Source organism: Simochromis diagramma, unplaced genomic scaffold, assembly GCF_900408965.1.
Source record: "Simochromis diagramma unplaced genomic scaffold, fSimDia1.1 OVJJ01000344.1, whole genome shotgun sequence".
Taxonomy (NCBI): Eukaryota; Metazoa; Chordata; class Actinopteri; order Cichliformes; family Cichlidae; genus Simochromis; species Simochromis diagramma.
The window spans coordinates 13781236-13791751 of record NW_024387375.1 but is presented as its reverse complement, the minus strand read 5'-3'; the positions used below and the strand labels follow the sequence as shown (position 1 = coordinate 13791751).

Here is a 10516-nt window from a genome sequence, read left to right as displayed (position 1 = left end):
TACAAAGCTATGCCATAAAACTGCCTCCACTATGAGCCAATTTTTCCTCCATACTTGCCTCTTTCCATAATTCTGGTATAAATTTATGTTGTTATTCTGTCCAAATATTTTTTTAGTCTTTTTCTCCCAGAACTGCTACTTCAGGCTATTTTGGATGTTTTCTAGCAAAGTCTGCTTGTTCAAATACTTCTGAGTCAGTGAAAATGGAGGACTGTGCATAAAATTGGCTGTAATTCATAAACAGTTAATGCAAAATTTTGATAAAACCCCTTGAAGTAGAGCTGAAAGCCTGCATTTCAATCGCATTTCGAGTTTTGGATTTAAAATCCACTGTGCAGGTGCACAGTTTCGTTCAGCAAACTACGGACATGATTGAGAAGACATTGTAAACTTGTACATTTCTGTGACTCAAAGACAGAACCTTCAAACTTTGATGTGAAATTTGAGACCAAATTCTTGATTTCTTTCAATCAAAACAGTACATAGTATATTTTATAAAGATACAATGGAGTTATTTAAACTTGGCATAATACACATTTATTAAAAGGCAACACAATGGAAGATTAAAAAAGGAAATAAAATAAACCCATCTCAACAACTTATATATATGCTCCACAGTCTGTAGCAGCAAAAGGTCCTAATAATATATTCAATACAAAAACAATCAGAGAAACAGGAACATTTTGAAAATACAATAAATCACTAGAAGTACTGAATTATTAGTGAAGAAGTTATTATTGCATATTTGCAAATGAATTTTCTCGGGCTTGTACTGGGACTAATGACTAATGGTTTGTTTGTTTTTTAACACAAAAAGACGCCCACACTTGCCTGAGGTAGAGAAATCTGCAGAACTGAAGTTAAACAGATGATCAGGTTAAAAGTGACTATGTCACATACATGTTGTATGAGAAAACCATCTGTCAGAAGAAAGAATATAATTCACTAGTAACTAATTTACTATGAATTAACTAATATTATTAAGACTATTATTATTATTAGCATTAGTCTAAATCAATACTTACAAAAAAATATAATCATAAGATGAAACTACTCATCTATTAGTACACCATTTTTTTCCTTTCTCTCCTCTGTTGTCATCTATTCAATTAGCATTAGTTCTGGGAACAACTGTAAAGAAGCTAATAAGGACACGCTACGAAATAATGCAAATAAATTTGGCTTGACAAGAGCATACTCTCTCCCACAAACCTGATGACAGATTAGACACGTGGACTAATTTTATAATGCTCCTATTTTTAGATAACGTCATTGAACGCGTCTTCTTTCTTTTTTAACAAACGTTATAACATTTTTAAAAAGACAATGCCAGCACACGGAAACTTAAGAGAGGACATCTGCAGGGAGGTCATAATCAGGGACTTGGAAGGACAAACAGTTCAACTGCTGTTTTTAAGAAATACAGTTTCTTAAGTTATTATCTACTTTTTTTTTTTTTTGATTGATCAAGGTCTTTTTATTGAACAAAGAATTGCTTCCAACAACAATTATGGCAATATTAACGAACAGTCGTGCCCCCCCACCCATCCAGAACAGTGTAACTAAAACCCAGCCAGAGAGGAAAGAAGAGATAAAATAAAATAAAATAACAGATACAAAGTAAATAATAAAATAAATGAACAACAGCAAGGGAAAAAACAAAACAACAACAACAACAACAAAAAACAAAAACAAAACAAACAAACAAACAAACAAAAACAAAAAAACCCCACTCGCACGCACATTAAGCAATAGTATCCGGACTTAATCTTTCAAAGTAAGTAAGAAAAGGTCGCCATGTGTCATAAAACCTCCGAACCGAACCTTTTACAGTGTAGCGGATCTTTTCCAGCTGAGTATAGTACATGACATCCTTAACCCATTGCCCATATACAGGTGGAAGTGGCTCTTTCCATTTCAATAATATCATTCTACGGGCCAGAAGAGTGCAGAAGGCCAGAAGATCAGAGTGTGATTTGGAAAGACTGGCATCACAAGGCGTCACCCCAAAAATAGCTATAAACGGGCAGGGTGCAATTGGAACACCAAATATGTTGGACATGGTTTCAAATATGCTTTTCCAAAATCTACCCAGTTTTGGACACGCCCAGAACATGTGAAATAGGGAAGCAGGCTCTCGTTTGCACCGGTCACATGTGGGGTCAAACCCATCCTTGATTTTGCTCACTCTAGTTTTAAACCAATGGAGACGGTGAACCACTTTGAACTGAATCACCACATGTTTAAGGCAAATAGATGACAAAGAAATTCTATTGATTATCTTATGCCAAGTCTCATCTGCAATCCGTTGGCCAAGATCACTTCCCCATCGTTCCCTAAGTGATTGCAATGTGGACAGCCTAAAATTACTTAACAGCTCATAAACATCACTTATAACCCGCTTAGCATTTGGTTTAAAATCAAAAATATCATCCAAAAGGGATGGAGGTGGACAGGACGGAAAGCAGTCAGTATTAGAAGCAAAGTTATTATCTACTTTAACAATCTGATTCACATTAGCTTAAAAACAGTGATGTGTTTATGCAATGCATTTATATTAAGACTATTAACAGTTTTAAAGGGTACACACTGTTTCTCCTGGTGGACAACAAAGAGAACGCAAAGCAAAGAAATCCACTAGTCCTTAAACATTAAACACGAAAAATCCTTTTCACATTATATAACACTATCAGATTCACATTAAAACATCAGAGTTGGTTCTTTTTATCCCAGCGTTGTCTCGTATGGCTGTAAAGGGTTAGCTACAGGGCCACAAAGTGAGATAAGACCAATGTAATTCCACACTTCTGTGCTTACTAGGGGAGTATTTGGAAAATTTGCTTTCGTGGGCTTTTGGTGCTGATACCTACTATCTTAAAAAATATGTTAATACATCAGGTTCCGCAGATACTGGCAAAGGTTTCATTTTAGAAATGACTAATTGGTTTTAAGAGCCCTATTTTAAACATGGAAGCTCACTGATTGCTTTTAAATATAGTTTTTCCATCCATAAACAAAATCAAGAGGTCCAAGTGCAAAAATGACCCAAGTCATGCAGGCAAGCCAGACTAAAGAGAAACTATGGAAGAGCTTCTAAACTGGTAGTTAATCTCCAGTGTTAAGGAAACTGTTACCTCCTCTTTCTTTCTTTATTAACACACTAAACAGGAGATTGTCCTCTTGTGTGCAAAGAAAATGAGACTCATGTTCAGCAACCCCTGAGAGCTCCAAACAAAGACTGATAGTCCAATCGCTGCTGGTGTTTGATCTCTGTCCTACAACACTGTCAGCTCCTCTTCCTCACTCAGAAGAGGTTCCACCTCTGGGATATGGCGTAGCGCACTGCTTTTGGCAGAAATGTTCTTCCTGTACATGACGAACTGGGCAGTTACCTGATTCGGTCAAGGGTTGTACGGACACGGTAAGTTCAGACATTTTACAACTGCAATATCAAAAAGGTTGGGACGCTGTGTAAAATTGAAATAAAATCAGAAAGCAATGATTTGCAAATCTAATAAACCTATATTTTATTCACAACACAACGTGGAAAACATAGCAAATGTTGAAACTGAGAAAATTTAGCATGTTAAGTAAATTTGAGGTCATTTCGAAGCAATGACTTAGCAGCTTTCTAGTCCTAACCTTAACACATTTATAGATTCATGTCAGCCCGCTGTCATGCCTCCACACGTGTAGGTTCATTCCAACCTGCTCTCACGCATCCGAACGCGTAACATAGTAACGATTTGTCACAGTCGTTGGTATGTTACACATTGGGATGAAAACCTGTTGAATAGCAACGTGACTGGGTATAAAAAGAACATCTAAGAGACTGGTGTTTCTCAGAAATGAAAATACTGGCAGCAGCCAGTGCTACCCCTCAGCCTCTTAGCAGACGCACCTATGGTATGAATGTTAAAATCCTACGTCGCCTTGTTCTCACGTTATCGCACTCACAAGATTTTCCTACCTCTGACCTTGACCTTAAGGCTGAAGTCACTGAAAACCTACCAACCTACTAAAATCTGTCTTTAAATTATGAGAGAATTTTAGAATAATGTTACTCATTGTAAAATAATGAAGACTTGGAATATCTTATCGTCTAAGTATCATCATCAAAAGATTCAGAGAATCTGGAGAAATCTCTGTGTGCAAGAGACAAGGCTGAAAATCAACACTGGATGCTTTTGATCTTTGGGCCCTCAGGCAGCACTGCATTAAAAACATGATTCTGTGATGGAAATCACTGCGTGGGCTCTGGAACACTTGCACAAATCACTGTCTGACCACAGTTCACCGTGATATTCATGAATAAAGATTGTAGCTCTGTCATGCAAAGAAGAAGACTTATATGAACACGGTCTTCTCTGAGCCAAGGCTCATTTAAAATGGTCTAAAGCAAAGTGGAAAACAGTTCTGTGGTCAGAAGATTTCAAATTTGTTTGGGAAAACATGGAGTAGAGGGACCAACGTCTTTTTCAGGGAAGTCCTAGCAGATTTCAGCAAATGCTAAACCACATGCTGCTGCCATCACAACAGCAGTTTCACAGTAGAAGAGTCCAGGTGCTGAATGGGACGGTACACAGTGGTAAACATGGACATTAAAATCTAAATTGAGCTTATTTTTTCCCTGTAAATAATAAACCATTTAAACATTTGACATGTTCTTCTGTCAAATTTGCAAATCACTGCATTTATTTTATTCACATTTCAGACAGCTGTTTTCTAATTGGGGTTGTACACAAGTTGGGACAAAATCAGCATGCTGAATGCTTTAAATTTACTGCACATGCAAAAACATTACAAGCAATATTACCCTATTATGATTTATCGGGTCAGATTTTGCATTAAGTTTGTACAGCTGGGCTTATTATTATTATTTGAAGGATACAAAACAGTCGAGTATGAGGACTCCCAGGCTGCCGATGAGCCAGGCCAGATGTTTGACGATGAAGTTCTGTTTGGAGCCCTTCAATGCCGGAAGGACAACTATGACGCTCAGCCCATACGTCCCATTACCCATCATGGCCAGGGCGAACAGCAGGTAGGAGGTGCCCTCTGTAGACTGTCGCTGGAACTAGAATAGTTAACAGATAATTAACAGACAAACAAGAAGCACCACAGCAGTCTTACACTGGGCTTATAGCGACTCTCATTATTAGCAGGGATGGCCAGGAACATTTGTCTGATTGGTCTCCCACAGCTACAGCCGGATAAAAATGGCAACTTTCCCTGTAACGATGTCTTATGTGAAGGTTTAAACTTTGCCTCGATGTCTGCTGGGATACCTCACCACAAAAGAAGAAAAAAGGAATTTAAACAACTAAACAACAAGCGTAATTTAGTGCTAATTTGGTGGAGTTGGATTTTTCCTGGCCTCTTTATAGCACCACCTGTGACAACAACTCCTGGTTTCATGAAGCCCCCCCACCCACAAAAACCCAGAGTCACTGTCAATGAAAAAAAGAGTTAAGTACATGTTGTTTCACTTACATTAATCTCAATTCAGTGGACTTGCACTGCAAACAAACAGACACAGAGAACCTCAACAAGATTAAAGGATAAGACTAGATTTATTGAATTGCTTTATTGGTATCAACAAATCCCCAAAAGAGATAACAGCCAACAGCGAATTCATCCTACTAACAAACAGCAGGAAGCACGTGTGCTTCACATAAACAGGCTGGCTTTGTTCATCCCATCTATCACTGAAAGGATGAGGAAAGGCAGTATCCATCCGATATTAAGAAACCAAAGACACATTTCAACCTTGAAAGATAAAATGGAGTTTTACACTCTGCTGTCGCTGCTAAATTCAGTCCGTCCCTGAAGAAGTGTTTAGCAGCAGAGTATGAATATCCTGCTGATTATTCCCCCACAATGTCAGGCAACAAGTGAGTGTATGTGAGAGAAACTCTGAAGGAAATCCTAAACAGCAACAGTTTTAATTGTTTTGTAGACTTGGAATGACATTTTGGACGTGCTCTAACATGTTTACATTTCCACAGGGGCAAAAGCGACCTAAATGATTTACAACATCATGGGAGTCCATGTTTTGTGCCCAGAAGTCTCTCTGGCACGCTACTGAGACAATCCCCTCTGGTGATTAATCGCTGCAATCGAGCCAATGTGTTTCTTCAGCACAACAGCGCCATTGTCTTCAACGCCTGGCTTTCATTTTGACACACATGCAGTATTCACAAATATTCATACTTCACCATCTTCTCCATCCCCATTTATGACCAACTCGTACATAGTAATTTGAGCTTTCCACAAACCTCCAATACAAACACACAAACCATGTTTCTGAGAATAAAGTGAGTCAAAAAAAAAAAAAAAGTTACTTACATTTTTATGGATTTGTGGAAAACGGGAGCAGAGGTAGAAAACAGATGCCAAATATCCACATACATAACCAGTGATTTCCACTGACTTGGAGCTGGCTGGACTCTGGGTAAGATAACAGTGAAATAAAGAGAAAAGAGTTAATGCTGCACCTACGGAAGAGTGGGTAATCTCAAGTGGAAAGGTGTTTGCGTCCTACCTGAGTGTTTAAATGTGAACCGTTGTCTATAATGAGCTTGGGTAAAGCCAGGAGTGCTAATGTCCCAGCGCCACACCACATGAAGCACACCCACTTCAGCGCGGGATTTTCTAAACGACAAACACACACAAACTCAGTAACAGACGTATCCAGCAACAACAAAAACAGTACCTGTAGGTTCAGTCTTGCTTAGGCAACAGTATAATTAAGATTACTACCCAATGAAGTTTGCAGAGCAGTGCACATCAGATAAGGGCAGCACGACAGATGTTTACTCTGACTACACAAACATTATGTAGGAGTAGGATGATAACTGGATATAAATAACTTGAATAACTATTGTATAATATTAAACCCTACTCTACACCCCTGCAAGGTTTTATCACAACTCATTCAAAACTTTTGGAGCTATAAATAAGACACACGGAAACATTACCAAAAACACAACCTCCTTGGTGGAGGTAATTAGACATTCACCCCATTTTGCCATTAGCACTGCCTGAATTCTTACACATTCTTAGACACTATAGGATCACACAGTTGCTGAAGATTTGTCTGCTGCATGACCACGATGCGATTGTCCAGTTTTATTGAGCCTATGTAAACTGTATCCTCGGTTTCCTGTTCTTAGCTCTGTACTCGGTGTGGTCTTCTGCTGCTGCAGCACATGTGCGTCAAGGTGAAATGTGCTGTGCATTCAGAGATGCTCTTCTGCATGTGTTGTTTGTAATGTGGTTACTTTATTTGTCTTCTTATGTACTCGAAACAATCTCTTTTATCCATTCATCTGCTGCTCACTGGATACTTTCTGTTTTTTGGACCATTCTCTATAAACCCCTGAGATGGTTGTGATGGAAAATGCTACATAACAAGTGCACAAAAGTCTTGCGTTACCCATCACTTCTTTATGTTATAAGACTTTTGCACAGTGCTGTATTTAAACCAGGCATCATGCTTTGCCAGAGGTTTAACCTAAGAGCAGAGACGGTGTCAGGACTCACTTCTGCTGGAGCTGTTTTTGATCTTATAGTAGAGAAACTGGGAGACGAGAATCAAGTCAGTGAAGATGTAAAACACCACTGTGACAACCTGAGAGTGGGACAAATCAAGAGAGAGAAATGTCAAGTAAAATGAAAAAAAGAAAATCAGTATCAGGATAATGACTATCCCTTCAAAATCTTGATAGAGATTCACACTGCACAGCCAGCAGACCTCAACCAGCCAGGCTGAGTTGTCTGTGTTCACCTGAATGGGCAGCTGGCTAGTGAGATAGCATCCAGCGAAGCTGGTCAGGTCTCCACTGAGGAGGAAGACGAGAAACCCAAAAGACATGGCCTCCTCCACTTTTCCATTCCGATAGGCCTCATAGACCTGCCTGGAAAGACCCAGCAAGTCAGATTAAAGACAAATATAAGACGTTAACATTTCTGACTGGCTGGGCTGGTTGCACGATAAGCCGACAATAATCAAAGTAATTACTCACGGTATCGTGGACAACAAAAAACAGAACATGGATATGAGTCCTATCACAACACTGCAGTACTCCCAGATGTTGTCCACACATTCCTCAAGCAGGTAAAGGATCCATGGTGTCCCGTTGACACACAGCGGTCTGCCCTGAGATGGAGCAGTCCAGTTGTTGATGGCCACATCTGCACTCTTGCCTGGAAAACGCCCGCTGGCCATGAGGAGAGACTGATTTCCTCTACCTCCTCCTCCTTTTCCTCCTACTTCAACTTTCTAAGTAGCCTGGGTGTGTTTTGTCAACAAAGCTAAAGCCTGGAGAAAGCAGGTTTATGTGGCACCACTACCTGCCTGTACAAACAGACTTCTTATGTCATTTCTCGAGTCTGAAAGACAGAAAAATAAAACAGACAGTGAGCAAAACGAACAAAGAAAACTGTGGAAGGTACAGAGGAAAGAACATAAAGTGTTAGGTCCATCCCAAATCAGTAATTACGTCTACATTTTAAAAAATACGTCAGTAAGCGATAAGTTTGATCATGGTGCACGCTCAGTCTGGCCTACCCACGCTCACAGCTGTCCAGAGAGCCACTTGTGGTGTTTATGTGGACGCAATCATGCTTCAGGCTAATTTAAATGGATTTGGAAGAGATGCTAACAAACAAACAAACATACAAAAAACATAATTAAGTTCAGTGACCGCTCACCTGACTAAAACGGACTCGTAAAAGACTCCAGGCTGTTTGCTAGTTTGTACAAACTTCACCAGCATCCTCACACGTTCAAGCCCTTTGAAAGAGATTACGGATAGCTTCTCCGTCCACCATCAGCGGTCTCCAGTGTGAAGCGGGCCAGGATAAGATGCAACATCCGGTGCGAATTCAAAGTAAAATCCTCTTTGAGGATAATTTAATACTGCTTGAGAAATTTACAATATAATGCCAGGCTGTTTATTAATTTAAAAATAATATCTCTTTTTTTGTAAACTGGGATACTTAATTTGTACATATTTATGTAGAAAACATTTTTTCAAAGTTGTACCCAGGTACGTATTTACGAAAACAACATACGTTATAGCAAAAGTCATGTGTGTTTTTATTTAAATGCCACAGTAGAATGTATTTTCGTGTATAATATACAAATACATATTTTTGACGTTAATAGTTCCCATTCATTTCTCATGTACTTCATTCACGTATCGCTCCATGAAGTAGACAAAATCACGTGCTTTTATTTTGAAGGCACCGCAAAATGAAGTCTCACGCCGGATGCGATGCCTGGGAAAATACCACCATCTACAGACCAGAGCAATGAATGAATGACGTCAATACAGTGAAAAACTATATCGCCTTTGCTACAAGCCTTTTCCTACGGAAGCGTAGAGCTGCCACCCAGGCAAAAGAAAATACTTGTATTTTTCTTTTGCCTGGGTGGCAGCTCTACGCTTCCGTACTTTTCTTCCTTATTACATTTTTATATTATCAAAAACTAGTATAAACACCAGCATATACAATACAACCATCATCACACAACTAATAATAACCCACCTGTAATAACAGCAATAATATGCTGTAATATGTTTCAGTTGAAGTACAATTTGGCACTTAATTTCTAATCCGATATGGGCATTTCAGATTAGTTTTTATTGCTTGAAAGTGTTGAATTGTAGTTTAGTTTCTGTTTGTTTCAGTCTCAATTTTAGTATTTACTTTTATTGTATGAATCAGAATCAGAATGAGAATCAGTACAGGTGTTACAAGATTTTATTTATTTATTTTTTTAGCCAAACTAACTGATGTGTCCTCTATATTTTTTTATAGTTAGTTTTCCAAGTTCACTAAATAATTTTATTAGTTTTATTTGTTTTTCAAAAGTCTAGTTTTTATCTTTATTTTAGTTAACTGAAAAGATTTGTTCACATTTAGTTTTAGTGTTTAGTTTTATTTAACTATAATAACCTTGGCCACGCCTGACGCTTGAAAACCATATGATTTCTTTGTTTTGTTTTGTTTCGTTTTTGCATTATTTTATTTTTAATTTTTTTAAAATGAACCATTGGGTTAACTAATCGTGTCACAAAAAGCGAGTCCTGTTTAAAGATCGCTTTAACCACTGAAGCTGAGTTTGAAATAATCTCCATATTTTTCCGAGGGCTTCTGAACGCAGCGTCCTCACCTGTCCCTCCCTCCATACACCTGTTGCTCCGCGCAATCCGATCGGCCGCAAGATGGCGCGCTTTCCCATGGTGACCGAGGAGGACGACAGTGAGGGTTGCTCTGAGAGAGGACCTGGATCTGCGCAGGGCTTTTTTATTTGTGTTGCTATGTGAGGCTTTGGAGCGCGGTTTGAAGATACTGAGCGAGGATCCACATTCAGCGTCCGCGTGCTGTCGACGTGCTGCGTGGAGCAGGTAAGCTGTCCGAGTCCGTGGGTGTTTGGAAACGAAGCGGGCTGCTGGGAGGGGGGTTTCTTGTTGCATGCTCTCTGTCATAAGAGACGGGAATATGT

At 39.1% G+C, this 10516-nt stretch overlaps 2 protein-coding genes across 5 annotated transcripts in view; one reads left to right on the top strand and one right to left on the bottom strand.

Annotated features, from left to right (window-relative positions):
• Positions 1-460: 460 nt before the first annotated feature.
• Positions 461-8877, bottom strand: LOC120719431 (lysosomal amino acid transporter 1 homolog). Of its 2 annotated transcripts, XM_040008575.1 has the most exons (8): positions 8716-8877; positions 8028-8394; positions 7790-7919; positions 7546-7633; positions 6545-6654; positions 6349-6450; positions 4892-5077; positions 461-3392 (listed from the first exon to the last, which is right to left on the bottom strand). In XM_040008575.1, the coding sequence occupies exons 2-8, from the start codon at positions 8228-8230 to the stop codon at positions 3276-3278; spliced, it is 936 nt and encodes a 311-aa protein (XP_039864509.1). In that variant the 5' UTR covers positions 8231-8394; positions 8716-8877; the 3' UTR covers positions 461-3275. The 2 variants fall into 2 exon arrangements, with proteins under 2 accessions (XP_039864509.1, XP_039864510.1); XM_040008576.1 differs by lacking the exon at positions 8716-8877 and having other exon boundaries at positions 7790-7915; positions 8028-8220.
• A 1338-nt stretch (positions 8878-10215) lies between these two features.
• The window catches only part of veph1 (ventricular zone expressed PH domain-containing 1), an 82976-nt gene continuing 82675 nt past the window's right edge, over positions 10216-10516 (top strand). Inside the window, exon 1 of one of the 3 annotated variants that reach the window (XM_040008571.1) lies at positions 10216-10418. The gene's annotated coding sequence lies outside the window, so the exon portion shown is untranslated. The remainder of the gene's footprint in view (positions 10419-10516) is intronic. The other 2 variants (XM_040008569.1, XM_040008570.1) reach the window with 2 other exon arrangements.

Coding starts and splice junctions, on each gene's coding strand:
- LOC120719431 (XM_040008575.1), bottom strand. CDS start 8,230: ATGGCCAGCGGGCGTTTTCCAGGCAAGAGTGCAGATGTGGCCATCAAC. Junction 7,634..7,789: donor CTAGCCAGCTGCCCATTCAG/GTGAACACAGAC, acceptor TCCCACTCTCAG/GTTGTCACAGTGGTGTTTTA. Junction 5,078..6,348: donor TTCCACAAATCCATAAAAAT/GTAAGTAACTTT, acceptor TAACTATTCTAG/TTCCAGCGACAGTCTACAGA.